The sequence below is a fragment of the Entelurus aequoreus genome, linkage group LG01 (assembly GCF_033978785.1).
Source record: "Entelurus aequoreus isolate RoL-2023_Sb linkage group LG01, RoL_Eaeq_v1.1, whole genome shotgun sequence".
NCBI classification, from domain to species: domain Eukaryota; kingdom Metazoa; phylum Chordata; class Actinopteri; order Syngnathiformes; family Syngnathidae; genus Entelurus; species Entelurus aequoreus.
Window position 1 is genome coordinate 18,613,060 of NC_084731.1, and position 17,540 is coordinate 18,630,599.

General features: G+C 36.4%; 1 protein-coding gene across 1 annotated transcript in view; it reads left to right on the forward strand.

The window, feature by feature from the left end:
* Window positions 1-17,540, forward strand: part of LOC133648740 (dihydropyridine-sensitive L-type skeletal muscle calcium channel subunit alpha-1-like) — a 120,877-nt gene that overhangs the window by 8,290 nt on the left and 95,047 nt on the right. The window contains exons 3-8 of the mRNA XM_062045125.1: window positions 5,874-6,013; window positions 7,297-7,439; window positions 10,942-11,094; window positions 13,857-14,062; window positions 14,168-14,271; window positions 14,352-14,497. Coding sequence (XP_061901109.1) covers window positions 5,874-6,013; window positions 7,297-7,439; window positions 10,942-11,094; window positions 13,857-14,062; window positions 14,168-14,271; window positions 14,352-14,497 — 892 coding nt within the window. The remainder of the gene's footprint in view (window positions 1-5,873; window positions 6,014-7,296; window positions 7,440-10,941; window positions 11,095-13,856; window positions 14,063-14,167; window positions 14,272-14,351; window positions 14,498-17,540) is intronic.

Below are 17,540 nucleotides of genomic sequence, written 5' to 3' on the forward strand. Positions count from 1 at the left end.
AATCTCAGCAACAAGCTGTAATATCTTACTGATATCATTTAGGACCAAAACACTTAAAACAAGTAAAACACTCTAACATAAAATCTGCTTAGTGAGAAGAATTATCTTATCAGACGGAAAATAAGCAAATATCACCCTTATTTGAGATATTTAATCTTACTTAGATTTCAGTTTTTGCAGTGTAGACCTAAACTGTGAGATCAGCGCTAGATTACATGTTAATTACGGACAGTTATTACGAGCTACGAAAGGGAAAAAGCGAGCGTTTGTCAATGATAAATTATATTGTTAAGAACTTCCCTCAACTAAAAGTCGATTTGTTATCATAGCCACAGTTATAAGGCTAGATGTGCTTAATGAAAGGTGACTGAGGTGTTGATAAACAAACACAATGTGTTCCTTTAATCTATTATCCTTATATTAATGTGGAACAGTTTTGTTAATAAATGAGTGAAATTGACATATTGAGGGTGCATGCATTTATATCACATTATGCAGTTTACCAGCACAAATACGGTGTGAATCAATCCGTGCTGTTCGATGTCATTGAGTGCTGTGAGTAAGAAAAGTTACAAGACTGCAAAGTGGTAATAGATCTACCACCCGAGCAACGTCAAAAAAAGGCAACTGTTGCGTTCCGTTCCGTAGAACATCTTTTGCCCAGACTACCTTACCATGAATTGATTAACGTGGACCCCGACTTGAACAAGTTGTGTTACCATTTAGTGGTCAATTGTACGGAATATGTACTGTACTGTGCAACCTACTAATAAATGCCTCAATCAATAAAAAGCCTTTTCAATAAAAGGACCACAACTATGCAACTCTCTACCTGACACTTTGAAAAGTATACCTGCACTTGTCACTTTCAAAAAACAAACAAAATTGTGGCTAGTTGAGCAACAATTGTGTTCCCATGTTTAGTTTTTATATTTTTTTACTAATTGGTTCTTATCTAGTTTGCACTTTGTCTGAGTTATTATTATTATTATTATTATTATTATTGGCTTTTATTACTGGGGTGTATATTGTAGCGTCCCGGAAGAGTTAGTGCTGCAAGGGGCTCTGGGTATTTGTTCTGTTGTGTTTATGTTGTGTTACGGTGCGGATGTTCTCCCGAAATGTGTTTGTCATTCTTGTTTGGTGTGGGTTCACAGTGTGGCGCATATTTGTAACAGTGTTGAAGTTGTGTATACGGCCACCCTCAGTGTGACCTGTATGGCTGTTGACCAAGTATGCGTTGCATTCACTTCTGTGTGTGAAAAGCCGTAGATATTATGTGATTGGGCCGGCACGCAAAGGCAGTGCCTTTAAGGTTTATCGGCGCTCTGTACTTCTCCGTACAGCTGCGTTTTAAAAAGTCATACCTTTTACTTTTTGAAACCGATACCGATAATTTCCGATATTACATTTTAAAGCATTTATCGGCCGATAATATCGGCAGTCCGATATTATCGGACATCTCTATTTCAGATATCTATGTTTCGGTATCTGTCCCTATTTCAAATAAACCTTCATATATATATATATATATATATATATATATATATATATATATATATATATATATATATATATATATATATATATATATATATATATAAAGAACAAGACATTTGAAAAACAACACAAATGGAGACACATTTGAAAACACCAATGCCTCATTCAGTTAATGATAACTGCCGGTTCAATGTTAGGCTTGAGTTTTTAGCAGATTTTCCCTATTTTTCCTACAGACAGCATTTGGTGACCTCAAAAAACAAGGCTATGGATTGATTCACACTGGTTTTGGCCTTTTGAAGGGTACTGGAAAAACTGGAAAATTGATCTTGAAAGTCCTTAAAAAGTGCTTGATTTTGGACATGGAAAAGGTGTGCGAGCCCTGAAGGACGGGTGTGCAAGGACACTGACGGGCTCGTGTAACTGTTTTATCCCTGTGAAGGGCAGCGGGATAAGTCCGTCGGTGTTATGTATTCAAAATAGAATGGTGTCATGCTTGCCGTATATGAGCGCGTAGTGCATGCCTTCACTGAAATGGGAGAGGCCATGCAAACATTCCGATACTGTGTGAATTTATGAGCAACATGAATAGACGCGGCAGAAGACAAAAAGGAGGGCATAGCAGTGCAGAACGTGAATGAAGGCAGGCGTTGAGTGTACTACTTTAGGTTAAGTAGATAGTTGATCCTGATCCATTTCTGGATCAGGATCAACTATAATATAAAATCTGGAATATTTCAGGAGTGAGGCACACTGCAGTATTTATTAGTCCCTCCAGAATTTTTTTTGCGATGGTTGGCAGTTTTTTTTAGAAAGTTGTGGCAGAAGTTGCGATGTGTTGAGGCTTTTTTTTTTTAATTATATATATATATATATATATATATATATATATATATATATATATATATATATATATATATATATATATATATATATATATATATAAAGTTGCATCAACTTGTGCTTTCATTATTTTGTTATTGTTTCAAATGTTCCTTGTAAATTTAACGTGAAAAACAAAAGGGATTTTGACAAGAGTCAATCAACAACAATGGGAGACCGGGCTTTCTGCTCCGCCGCTCCCGGTCTGTGTAACGCTCTCCCTGACCACCTGAGGGCACCACAGACTGTGGATGATTTTAAAAAAGGCTTAAAAACCCTTCTTTTTTAAAAAAAAGCCTTTTTTTTTTAGATATATGCATACTAGTTCTAGCTATTTGGCTGTTCTAGTTTTTATTTGTTTTTATTTTTTATTATCTTTTTATTTTTATTTTTTGTAATACACTGTAGCACTTTGAGGTTGTTTACTCAATGTAAAGTGATTTTCTACAAATCAAATATATTATTATTATTATAAGAATTTGAAAATACTGCATTGATGTTTTACTCGTTATACACCGCACAGACGTAAAGGGGAACTGCACTTTTAAAAAAAAAATGGTATCAATTGTTCACAATCATTATGACATGACGATGGATTTTATTTATTTACTTTTATTTTTATTTTAAATGAAAGAAAATGCAATCAAAAATCCGCTCACAATTCCGCCTATAAAGCCCTTAAAAAAACATCCAAAGTTAGGAACATCCGGAAGTCGGAAGTGCGCTGCTATGGAAACAAATAAATGCGTTGACGAAATTAGTTTAGACAATGCTTAAAATGACCAAAATACGGTAAATATTGTACATATTGCTTACAATTCCGCCTATAAAACCCTTAAAAAAACCTCCAAAAACCTCCATTAAGGTGTTATATACATGATGTAAGTATATATGTAATGTACTAATGGGCACATTCATAATAACATTTAATATTCACGTATTTTGATCATTTTAAGCATTAATTTAAAAATCGCATCACGATGTTTGCTTTTTTTTTCATTACCGATTATTACTCACTGCAGACTTAATGAAAGCCAACAGACATAATAAAACATCACTTACTGTGCAAGGTCTGCTGTCATTAGGATTCCCTTTAAAAGTTGACACAAGATGAGAGTAAAAGCACATACTCAGAGCTCATTGTCAAACTACTGTACTGTTGTAATTCATTATAACTGATAATAAGTATATTTACAGGAAGAAACACTACCAAAGGCTTCCTTATTGTCCGCAAGTTGCACTGTTTGTTTGTGTGTTTGTCCGTCTTCATTTACGTTTAAATACATATAACCCTGCACATTAAGAGCATTTGTGAACTGTTGAAATTGATTTAGAGCGGTAGTTTTTTTTGGTAGATGCTCTCTTCTATAACCAGAATTTCATCCTCTGTATATTCAGCTTCAAAAAGATAAGTAGAATATAAAGTACTTTATTGATCCCTGGGGGAAATTCAGCACCACAGTTCGCTCACAATAAACAATAAACACTTAGGTATTCTTTACATGTGAAGAATATAAATACAGTCTATTATACGGCATTATTCACATGTGAATAATATAAATACAGTCTATTATACAGCATTATTCACATGTGAATAATATAAATACAGTCTATTATACAGCATTATTCACATGTGAATAATATAAATACAGTCTATTATACAGTATTATTCACATGTGAATTATATAAATACAGTCTATTATACAGCATTATTCACATGTGAATAATATAAATACAGTCTTTTATACAGCATTATTCACATGTGAATAATATAAATACAGTCTATTATTCAGCATTATTCACATGTGAATAATATAATGACAGTCTATTATACAGCATTATTCACATGTGAATAATATAAATACAGTATTATACAGCATTATTCACATGTGAATAATATAGATACAGTCTATTATACAGCATTATTCACATGTGAATAATATAAATACAGTCTATTATACAGCATTTTTCACATGTGAATAATATAAATACAGTCTATTATACAGTATTATTCACATGTGAATTATATAAATACAGTCTATTATACAGCATTATTCACATGTGAATAATATAAATACAGTCTAGTATACAGCATTATTCACATGTGAATTATATAAATACAGTCTATTATACAGCATTATTCACATGTGAATAATATAAATACAGTCTATTATACAGCATTATTCACATGTGAATAATATAATGACAGTCTATTATACAGCATTATTCACATGTGAATAATATAAATACAGTCTATTATACAGCATTATTCACATGTGAATAATATAAATACAGTATTATACAGCATTATTCACATGTGAATAATATAGATACAGTCTATTATACAGCATTATTCACATGTGAATAATATAAATACAGTCTATTATACAGTATTATTCACATGTGAATTATATAAATACAGTCTATTATACAGCATTATTCACATGTGAATAATATAAATACAGTCTAGTATACAGCATTATTCACATGTGAATTATATAAATACAGTCTATTATACAGCATTATTCACATGTGAATAATATAAATACAGTCTATTATACAGCATTATTCACATGTGAATAATATAATGACAGTCTATTATACAGCATTATTCACATGTGAATAATATAAATACAGTATTATACAGCATTATTCACATGTGAATAATATAGATACAGTCTATTATACAGCATTATTCACATGTGAATAACATAGATACAGTCTATTATACATTCAAGTACAGTCAAAAAGGAACATATGCATTATACAGATAAGGTTGTGAATACTCATTTGTCCAAAAATAGCCATCTTCGTTGTCTGTCATGTTTGCCATGATTGGAACACACACTTTTGTTTGTTTCCGGAAGTAGGAACACATTTGATGCCGGAAGTCGGAAGTGCGCTGCTATGGAAACAGAAATAAATGCGCTGACAAAATTAGTTTCGGCAATGCTTAAAATGACCAAAATACGGTAAATATTGTACATATTACTTATTGTTAACAATGTGTCTGCTACTACATTATATATATATATATATATATATATATATATATATATATATATATATATATATATATATATATATATATATATATATATATATATATATATATATATATATATATATATATATATGTTTGCTGTGTGTACATAAAATGTTGATGGAGGGTTTTGAAGTAATTGTAGAGGGTTTTGAAGGCTACAACGGTGACTCTCATTAGCCGCATCTTCCAAGCGTTTTTTATCATCTTTAAAATCCTAAAAAAAAAAAAAAAAAAAAAAAAAAAAAATTATTGTCTCTCATGATGATTGTGAACGGCTGGCAAAATTCCAAAAAAGTGCAGTTCCCCTTAAAGGACTGCATTTTAAGGTTTGCATCTTGGCAACACAGATATTTGACTAAGTATTATTGAATTCCGAAATCTTCAAAAAATTTTGTTTTGAGTTCTCTGCACTTGTTCTAACACAAATATTGTTGCTGTTTTGCAGGAAAGCCTGGAGTACCTTTTCCTCCTCATCTTCTCAGTAGAATGTTTTCTGAAGATCATTGCCTACGGATTTCTTTTTCACGCAGACGCATATTTAAGAAACTGCTGGAATATTTTGGACTTTGTGTGTGTATCAGTTGGGTAAGTCGACTGGTTTTTGCTTGGTCTGCTTAGTTTGTAACGCAGTGATTACGTTTCCATGCACTAAATTAGTCTGCGCTTTTTAAATAATTTTACTAAAAAAAAACATCCTACAACCCATGGAAACACCCTAATCTGATTGTGTTTGTATTATGAAAAGTCGAACTAACACATCTAGATTATGCGATTGAAAACAGATCTCTCGTGTGGGCATAATACGTGACGGAATGTGCTGGGGCCTTGTGATTTCGCCTTGTCTCTGCTTCGTCTGTGTGCTGGCGTCTTATCTCCGTTGTGGTCCTTGAAGTCCTTGGCTGTTAGCGGGCTAAAACAATATATACATGATTATTCTAACACCTATGCATTTGGTTATTTGATTTTTGTACGTACAAATTGATGGATAACTTGCTTTGAAGTCCTAAATCAAGGTGACAAGCAGATATTTAAGTATTTATTGTTAATTTTACAAATTATCATATGGTATATCATAATTAGGGGTGCTAAAAAATGCTTTATATCACATTCAAATCCTGATTTTTTTTGTAATTTTCAAAAATAAATGTGTATTTATTTTTATGACGATTTAATTTAAAAACACATTTTTTTTAGGCCATCTCTATGCATACTTGGTGCACGTATGTGTCATACATCAGCAAGCAAAAGGAGGTGTTGTAACCTGTAAGCTGTTTTGTTAAGGTGTTGTTATTATTATACCAAATGATACGTTGCAAAAATCAGTTTGAATCGAGTATCGATTATGAATCAAAACCTCACCCCAAGAATCGGAATTGAATGGCGAGGTGCCCAAATATTAACACCAATAACAACTGAATATTTTTATATATATATATCAAAGTTTACAACATATGACATTTCATGTATTACATTAAAAAATAATTATGTCAAAATGGAAACAATGAAAACATTTAGTAAGAAAGCTGAAGTATCCACATTATTCCCAGGTTTTCGCAGACCACATTAAATTACGTGTCTGGCCGGATCTGGAAGCAAGCGCCCCCCTAGCATACTTGCCAACCTTGAGACCTCCGAATTCGGGAGATTGGGGGGGTTGGTGGTAGCAGGGGGGTGTATATTGTAGCCCAGAAGAGTTAGAACTGCCAGGGATTCTGGGTATTTGTTCTGTTGTGTTATGTTGTGTTACGATGCGGATGTTCTCCCGAAATGTGTTTGTCATTCTTGTTTGGTGTGGGTTCATATTTGTAACAGTGGCTTAGGTTTATTGACTTTAAGGGTCTCTAACTACACATTTGTTATTATTGCAGACTATTCACTGTGGTTGTGGATGCCATTAATCATATCAGTGGTGTGGAGGCTGCAGTGGGAGAAAAGGGCGGTGGTTTTGATATGAAAGCTCTGAGGGCTTTCAGAGTTCTTCGACCACTGAGGCTGGTCTCTGGAGTCCCCAGTAAGTAAACACTTTTTTTTCACATTTATCAGACAGCTGTTGCTTTGAGTGTTCTACTAAAGTGTTCAATATCCAATAGATTTAGAATGTTATATTGTAACCCAGGGGTGTCCAAACTTTTTCCACTGAGGGCCGCACACGGAAAAATTAAAGCATGTGGGGGCCATTTTGATATTTTTCATTTTCAAACCATAACAAAATATATGCATTTTTTTAATCTATTTTACCTTTAGGGGTCCCAGGGACCATAAAGGGTTTCAGTCATTAAAATGTTAAAAATAAGTCAGATTATTATTATTTTTTAAATTATTTAACGCCTACAGTAAATCTCTATATCAACTTCAAGTTGATATAAAGTAATACAAATTTTAAAAAATGTTTTATGGCTTTTCTGTCAAAAACAACTTAGTTTTTTTATAGTAAAACTGAAATATGCAGTATTTAGTAATTAGAGCCCTAAAAGGTCAAAAATGCAGGACACCATTGATTTTAATTCTTTCATATTTTTGAGTAATCACAGTGAAAAGATAAATAAAAAATCACTAAATATATTTGGGATCCAAAAGGTGCCCCACTCATAAAGTGATACATTTTTAGTAGGTTTTTCTTTTACTTTCAACACTTAAGTTACGAGATCAACTTCAGATATATCTGTCGATTTTATGCTGGAACTATTATTTTGTTTGTTTTATGCGCTTTGGTCAAAGAAAACTTTGATGTTTTTATATGGCTACTACACAATATATGCAATATTTACCACATAAAACATTTTAAAGTGAAATATTTGAAGTAAATGGAGCCCTGAAAATAATTCATTATAACATGGATTTTTTTCCCTTTTTTTTTTATTTTGAGCAAAGGCAAAAAAAGAAAAATTAAGAAAGAGAAAAGAAAAAAAAACAGCCTGCATGGCAGCTTTTGTGTCAACATTGCAACGTTTTCTCGTTAGATTTCACCTCATTCCACTTTTTTTAATGTTCTTTTTTATTTTTACAATAGTATTTCCAGAATGTGTGGCGGGCCGGTAAACAAGTAGCTGCGGGCCGCAAATGGCCCCCGGGCCGCCCTTTGGACACCCCTGTTGTAACCAATATGTCCAAGAGAGCCGATGTCTAGCTATTTCAAATAACTGTGCATAATCTACCCTTAGAATTGTATTCAGGCATTTATTTTCAGTTCATCCAGTTAATGTTATTGTTTCACGAGGCATTACTTTTCACTTTAGATTCAGTGCCATTTGTCTTGCTTTTGCTGTAATATTAATAATTTGCTGCTGTGGGAATAATTGCTTGATCTACTGATGGTATTTAATCAATCGATCCATCAATTAATCAATCAAAACTTATTTACAGTATGTTTCATTTTTCAAACATATGCAAATGGCAACACAAAATGCGTTACACCAATTTAAAAGGTAACACAATACAAATCCAGTGAAGTTGGAACATTGTGTAAATGGTAAATAAAAACAGAATACAATGATTTGCTAATCCTTTTCAACCTATATTCAATTGCATAGACTGCAAAGACAAGATACTTAACGTTCAAACTGGTAAACGTTGTTATTTTTTGCAAATATTAGCTCATTTGGAAATTGATGCCTGCAATGTGTTTCAAAAAAGCTGGCACAAGTGGGAAAAAAAGACTGAGAAAGTTGAGGAATGCTCATCAAACACTTATTTGGAACATCCCACAGGGTGAACAGGCTAATTGGGAACAGGTGGGTGCCATGATTGGGTATAAAAGCAGCGTCAATTAAATACTCAGTCATTCCCAAACATGGATGGGGCGAGGGTCACCACTTTGTCAACAAATGCGTGAGCAAATTTGTCCAACAGTTTGAGAACAACAATTCTCAACCAGCTATTGCAATTTTTTTTAAGGATTTCACCATCTTCGGTCCGTAATATCATCAAAAGGTTCAGAGAATCTGGAGAAATCACTGCACGTAAGCGGCAAGGCCGAAAACCAACAGTGAATACCCGCGAACTTCGATCCCTCAGGCGGTACTGCATCAAAAAGTCACATCGGTGTGTAAAGGATATCACCGCATGGGCTTAGGAACAATTCAGAAAACCACTGTCAGTAACTACAGTTCGTCGCTACATCTGTAAGTGCCAGTTAAAACTCTACTATGCAAAGCCAAAGCCATTTATCAACAACACCAAGAAACTGTAGTAAACGAGTGCGGGTACTAGACTGGCCTGCCTGTAGTCAATCAATCAATCAATCAATCAATCAATGTTTATTTATATAGCCCTAAATCACAAGTCCAGACCTTTCTCCCATTGAAAATGTGTGGCACATTATAAAGCGTTGAACAACTTAAGCTGTACATCAAGCAAGAATGGGAAAGAATTCCACCTGAAAAGCTTAAAAATGTGTCTCCTCAGTTCCCAAACGTTTACTAAGTGTTGTTAAAAGGAAAGGCCATGTAACACAGTGGTAAAAATGCCCCTGTGCCAAATTTTTTGTAATGTGTTGCTGCCATTTTTGCGTTGAAAAAATCCGGAGGCACACCACCGTCAGAAATCATAAAAAAACGAAACTCAGTCGACAGTAAAAAGTCGTTGTTGCAATTGTTGGATATGACTTCAAACCATAACCAAGCATGCGTCACTATAGCTCTTGTCTCAAAGTAGGTGTACTGTCACCACCTGTCACATCACGCCGTGACTTATTTGGAGTTGTTTGCTGATTTCCTGTGTGTAGTGTTTTAGTTCTTGTCTTGCGTTCCTATTTTGGTGGCTTTTCCTCTTTTTTTGGTATTTTCCTGTAGCAGTTTCATGTCTTCCTTTGAGCGATATTTCCCGCATCTACTTTGTTTTTAGCAATCAAGAATATTTCAGTTGTTTTTATCCTTCTTTGTGGGGACATTGTTGATTGTCATGTCATGTTCGGATGTACATTGAGGACGCCGTCTTTGCTCCGCAGTAAGTCTTTGCTGTAGTCCAGCATTCTGGTTTTGTTTACTTTGTAGCCAGTTCAGTTTTAGTTTGGTTCTGCATAGCCTTCCCTAAGCTTCAATGCCTCTTCTTAGAGGCACTCACCTTTTGTTTATTTTTGGTTTAAACATTAGACACCTTTTTACCTGCACACTGCCTCCCGCTGTTTCCGACATCTGCAAAGCAATTAGCTACCTGCTGCCACCTACTGATATGGAAGAGTATTACATGGTTACTCTGCCGAGCTCTAGACAGCACCGACACTCAACAACAACACATCATTTGCAGACTATAATTACTGGTTTGCAAAAAATAATTTTGACCCAAATAGGTGAAATTAGATAATCTCCCACGGCACACCAGACTGTATCTCACGGCACACTAGTGAAAAACACTGATATAGAATATAAGACTCATAGTGAAGGGAGAAGTTTGACCCCGCGGTCTTGAGCCCCCAAGACAATGTCGTTGAATATCCCCGCTGTGCATGGTACAGAAAATGGATGGATTGATGACTTGTAGTTTCTTCCTAAAATGTATCCTGTTTTTCTCCTCAGGCCTGCAAGTGGTGATGAACTCCATCCTAAAGTCGATGCTTCCCTTGTTTCACATTGCTCTGCTCGTCTTTTTCATGGTCACAATCTACTCTATTATGGGACTGGAGCTCTTCAAGTGCAAAATGCATAAAACCTGCTACTACAAAGGCTCAGGTAAGTACTACAAACGGCAGTGTTGGCACTTGCCATGTACCATATTTTTTGGAATATAAGGCGCACTTAAAATCCTTTCATTTTCTCAAAAATCGACAGTGGACTTTATAAAGTACGGCATGATTCTGGTTGTGCTTACTGACATCAAAGCTATATTATTTGGTACATGATTTAATGATAAGTGTGACCAGTAGATGGCAGTCATACATAAGAGATATGTGTAGACTGCAATATGATGGCAGCAAACAACACCATTGAGAATATAGAACATTACAAACGGCGCTCAAAAATCTGTCAAAATGTTTTTAGTACGACTTCGGTAAGCTATGAAGCCGAAAGGCTTGATGTATTGTCGGCGAATTAAACATATGAGTATTATTATGGTGTGTGTATAAGGACCACAAAATGGCACCTATTAGCAGACATATTACCTGGCGTTTTGTTTCGCAATATAATGCAAAACCAACTTTTCTTACCTTCTGGTACCTGCTGATGTGTATTTGGGATCTGCATAAGTCCTGAAAATGTGCGTGCGTCCGCAATTGTAGTCCGTACCGACACCGTAGTCATAAGCTTCTTATTTTTCTCTACCTTCTATGTGGCATTCGACTTCCGCTGTTGCCATTTCTAATATAAAGTAGCGTAAAGTTCTTACTTATATCTGTCAGTGAACTCGCCATGAAAGCGCTAAAACATACCGGTGTAGTGAGTTTACATTATTCACCCAAGGAACTTTAGTTATTAGAGGGTTCCGAGGGTTCGGGTCGGATGTTTTTTTACGGGACACATTTCAGGCGTTGATGTTGCATTATTGAGCCAACGAAGAGAAGATGCTGCTCCGTTATTGATTGAAGCAAAGTCTGAATGTCATTAAAACAGTTAGCTCCATCTTTTGACTCTTAATAATAATAATGGATTTTATTTGTAAAAGCACTTTACATTGAGTAAACAACCTCAAAGTGCTACAGTGTATATAAAAAATAAAATAAAAGATAATACAAAATAAATAAAAATAAAAACTAGAACAGCTAAATAGCTATAACTAGTATGCATATATCTAAAAAAAAAAAAGGCTTTTTAAAAAAGAAGGCTTTTTAAGCCTTTTTTAAAAGCATCCACAGTCTGTGGTGCCCTCAGGTGGTCAGGGAGAGCGTTCCACAGACTGGGAGTGGAGGAGCAGAAAGCCCGGTCTCCCATTGTTCGTAGCTTTGTCCTCGGAGGTTGGAAGAGGTTAGCCTGTCCGGAGCGGAGGTGTCGTGTGGAGGATTTGGGGGTGAGTAGTTCTTTGAGGTAGAGGGGGGCATTTCCATGGAGGCGCTGGTGGGTTAGTAGGGAGACTTTGTGTTCAATCCTGAGTGGAACAGGAAGCCAGTGAAGGAACTTGAGAATTTGTGTGATATGGTCATATTTCCGCACTCTCTTCTTCCACTCCCGTCATTGCACGCTACACCTCTACAACAAAGATGACGGGGAGAAGACGCTGTCGAAGGTGCCCACAAAACGGCGCATCCTGAAGAGACACTCAGAAAGCTACTTGAAGATGATCTGTAAAACGTAATCTATGCAACACTTTCATCAAAGAACCACCATTACATGTTATGTAGATCAGTGTTTTTCAACCTTTTTTGAGCCAAGGCACATTTTTTGCGTTGAAAAATTCCGGAGGCAAACCACCAGCAGAAATCACTAAAAAACGAAACTCAGTAGACAATAAAAAGTCGTTGTCGCAATTTTTGGATATGACTTTAAACCATAACCAAGCATGCATCACTATAGCTCTTGTCTCAAAGTAGGTGTACTGTCACCACCTGTCACATCACAAACTGACCTATTTTGTATTTGTTGCTGTTTTCCTGTGTAGTGTTTTAGTTCTTGTCTTGAGCTGCTATTTTTTGGTATTTATATATTATATATCTCACATGGAGCGATATTTCCCGCATCTACTTTGTTTTAGCAATCAAGAATATTTCAGTTGTTTTTATCCTTCTTTGTGGGGACATTGTTGATTGTCATGTCATGTTCGGCTGTACATTGTGGACGCCGTCTTTGCTCCACAGTAAGTCTTTGCTGTCGTCCAGCATTCTGTTTTTGTTTACTTTGTAGCCAGTTCAGTTTTAGTTTCGTTCGGCATAGCCTTCCCTAAGCTTCAATGCTTTTTCTTAGGGGCACTCACCTTTTGCTTATTTTCGGTTTAAGCATTAGACACTTTTTTACCTGCACGAAAAAGCATTAGACACCTTTTTACCTGCACACTGCCTCCCGCTGTTTCCGACATCTACAAAACAATTAGCTACCGGCTGCCACCTACTGATATGTGCTCTAGACAGCACCGACACTCAACAACAACACATCATTTGCAGACTATAATTACCGGTTTGTAAAAAACATTTTTAACTCAAATAGGTGAAATTAGATAATCTCCCACGGCACACCAGACTGTATCTCACGGTCTGGTGAAAAACACTGATGCAGACCACAAGAAAGTGTTTTAAATTTAGAAAAAAATCATAATATGACCCCTTTAATGCGCCTTATAATCCTGAAAGACCTGAATAGACCCGCTCATCGGCAGTGCGCCTTATAATCCGGTGCGCCCTATGGTCCGAAAATACGGTAATGTGATTTTCTTTAGAGCCACTTCGGTTGATTAGTAGCCTTTTCTGGATGAACATAGCTCAAAACCATAAGTTACCTTGACAAAGGTTTTACCACTTTACAAATCGTGGCTTTACCTACGACTAATCCATTTCCCTCATACTCAGATATCGTTGCTACAGAGGAGAATGAGAAGCCCGCTCCGTGTGCCCAAGCGGGAAACGGGCGGCGTTGCACCATCAATGGCACAGAGTGTCGGGCTGGTTGGCCCGGCCCAAATAATGGCATCACTCACTTTGATAACCTGGGATTTTCAATGCTGACCGTGTACCAGTGTATCACTACACAGGGATGGACTGATGTTCTCTATTGGGTAATAAGTCTGAAAGAAGACACTGTTTTTAGTTTTGTCACGTAAAATACTGACAGTTATTTTGTTGGGCTTTGTTAACATGACATGAACGTGTTCCAATAACAGGTAAATGACGCCATCGGAATGGAATGGCCTTGGATCTTTTTCACCACACTCATCCTGGTCGGTTCCTACTTCGTGCTCAACTTGGTTCTTGGTGTGCTTAGCGGGTAGGAAATCACTAAAAAAAACCTCATATGTTTTGGTGTATTTGTATGGTTTAGCTTTACGTTGACTTTGTTCCTGCTAGCGAGTTCACCAAGGAGCGAGAGAAGGCGAAGTCTCGTGGAGAGTTTCAGAAGTTGAGGGAGACCCAGCAGCTTGATGAGGACCTGAAGGGATACATGGAGTGGATTACTCAGGCTGAAATCATGGACAACGACCAGGAGGGACAGAGTAAGGCACACAGAACACAACTAAGACAAAGACCAAAGCTAATGACCCATACTGCTTTAAGCAGACTGAACTTGTATTTGTAAACTGTGAGTCTGTTATTGACTATCAGTAACAGAACCAATCAAGACAAAGCCAGGTTGTGGAGTTTGACCACAGTATGCTTGTCTCTATACACGTGTAATTGGTTAAAAACCCAATATAACTGATGTGTCATCACAAACCTGTTATACAGTTTTAATATTCCCCATAAATTGTGGCATATTTCACCCAATTTTCTTTCTCTATACAGCAATGGGGTTTCAATCTTTTGTCTGATATTCAGTGACCTCTAATAACAAGGGCAAGGTTTTCTGTCTTTCACAAAATATGTAGCTGGTGTCATGATCCGTTGCCCGAATCATGTTTTGTTTAGTTTTGGACGCCCTCGGTTCTGTTTTCAACACCCTTGAGCATACTTGCCAACCCTCCCGGATTTTCCGGGAGACTCCCGGAATTCAGCGCCTCTCCCGAAAACCTCCCGGAAGAAATTTTCTCCCGAAAATCTCCCGTGTGGACCTGAGTGGGGACAGTGGCGACAGTCTGTTTTCACGTCCGCTTTCCCATGATATAAACAGCGTGCCTGCCCAATCACGTTATAACTGTAGAATGATCAAGGGCGAGTTCTTGGTTTCTTATGTGGGTTTATTGTTAGGCAGTTTCATTAACGTCCTCCCAGCGTGGTAACAACACACAACAACAGCAGTCACGTTTTCGTCTACCGTAAAGCAGTTCGTCTGCCGTAAAAAGCAATGTTGTGACACTCTTAAACAGGACAACACTGCCATCTACTGGATAGCCACCGGAACACTGAAATTCAAGTATTTATTTTATTTATATGTATAATAAAATAAATAAATAAATAAATAAATACAAATATATATATATAGCTAGAATTCACTGAAAGTCAAGTATAGACGGTATAGCTCGGTTGGTAGAGCGGCCGTGCCAGCAACTTGAGGGTTGCAGGTTCGATCCCCGCTTCCCCATCCTAGTCACTGCCGTAGTGTCCTTGGGCAAGACACTTTACCCACCTGCTCCCAGTGCCACCCACACTGGTTTAAATGTAACTTAGATATTGGGTTTCACAATGTAAAGCGCTTTGAGTCACTTGAGAAAAAGCGCTATATAAATGTAATTCACTTCACTTCACTATTTCATACATATATATATATATATATATATATATATATATATATATATATATATATATATATATATATATATATATATATATGTATATATATATATATATATATATATATGTATATATATATATATACATATATATATATATATATATATATATATATATATATATATATATATATATATATATATATATATATATATATATATATATATATATATATATATATATATATATATATATATATATATATATGTTTATATATATATACACTACCATTCAAAAGTTTGGGGTCACCCAAACAATTTTGTGGAATAGCCTTAATTTCTAAGAACAAGAATAGACTGTCGCGTTTCAGATGAAAGTTCTCTTTTTCTGGCCATTTTGAGCGTTTAATTGACCCCACAAATGTGATGCTCCAGAAACTCAATCTGCTCAAAGGAAGGTCAGTTTTGTAGCTTCTGTAATGAGCTAAACTGTTTTCAGATGTGTGAACATGATTGCACAAGGGTTTTCTAATCATCAATTAGCCTTGTGAGCCAATGAGCAAACACATCGTACCATTAGAACACTGGAGTGATAGTTGCTGGAAATGGGCCTCTATACACCTATGTAGATATTGCACCAAAAACCAGACATTTGCAGCTAGAATAGTCATTTACCACATTAGCAATGTATAGAGTGTATTTCTTTAAAGTTAAGACTAGTTTAAAGTTATCTTCATTGAAAAGTACAGTGCTTTTCCTTAAAAAATAAGGACATTTCAATGTGACCCCAAACTTTTGAACGGTAGTGTATATATATGAAATATATATGAAATACTCGAGTTGGTGAATTCTAGCTGTAAATATACTTCTCCCCTCTTAACCACGCCCCCAACCACGCCCCCACCCCGCCCCCACCCCACCCCCGACCACGCCCCACCCCACCCCCCACCTCCCGGAATCAGAGGTCTCAACGTTGGCAATTATGCCCTTGAGTTTGTGTGTTTTGGTTACCATGGGTGCTGACTAGTTTCACCTGCCTCTGATTAGTGTCCGGGACACTCACCTTTTGCACACTAATCAAAGAGCTACTTATTCCCGTTGTTCGCCACACTCAGTCTGGCTTCCTTATTTGCTTCATGCAACACGTCACGTTGAGTATTCTTGATTCTTGATTATCTAAGCTTTGACTTTTGTTTTCTTGTTCATATGCTTAGCTTTCCTTGTTAGCGACTCCGTTAGCTTCCCGTTCTATAGGCACGCTTGTTTTGTTTGTATCCTGCATGATTTATGGAAAATAAATCATTTCCTTGCCCGCACCTTGCCTCCGGAGTTCCGTCTGCATCTTGGCAAGGCAAGGTGTGGGTTCAGGCAACTTTATTTATATAGCATGTTTACAACAATTTTTAAATTGGACCAAAGTGCTTTACAGGTTCAAAAGCATAGAGCAAAAAAAACTAAACAAAAAACAAACAAAACAACATCTTGGGAGAACGATCCACGCAGTAGTATGCGACCCAATCGTGACAGCTGGGGGCATCCCTTTTGGTGGAGAGCACCAATCTGTGCAACATCCAAATAGAGGCTGCCCCAATTGATGCCACTTTAGCTTCCAAAAATGTAAACAAACACCAAACGCAGGAATAATACAACACAAAACCAAAATAGTCATGAAGGATCACAGCAGGATGCACCCCCAATATAATGGATTCCAGACATTAAAACAATATCACTATCGTATCGGATGTGAAATAGTTGTATCCGGTTGCCATGTTGTGGCAGTTGCGGATGCCACCAATGCGGCGGTTTGAGGAAACACTCGGTTGCTTTTCCAAACACGTCTTTAATCTCGAATTGCCTACGTTGCCAACCC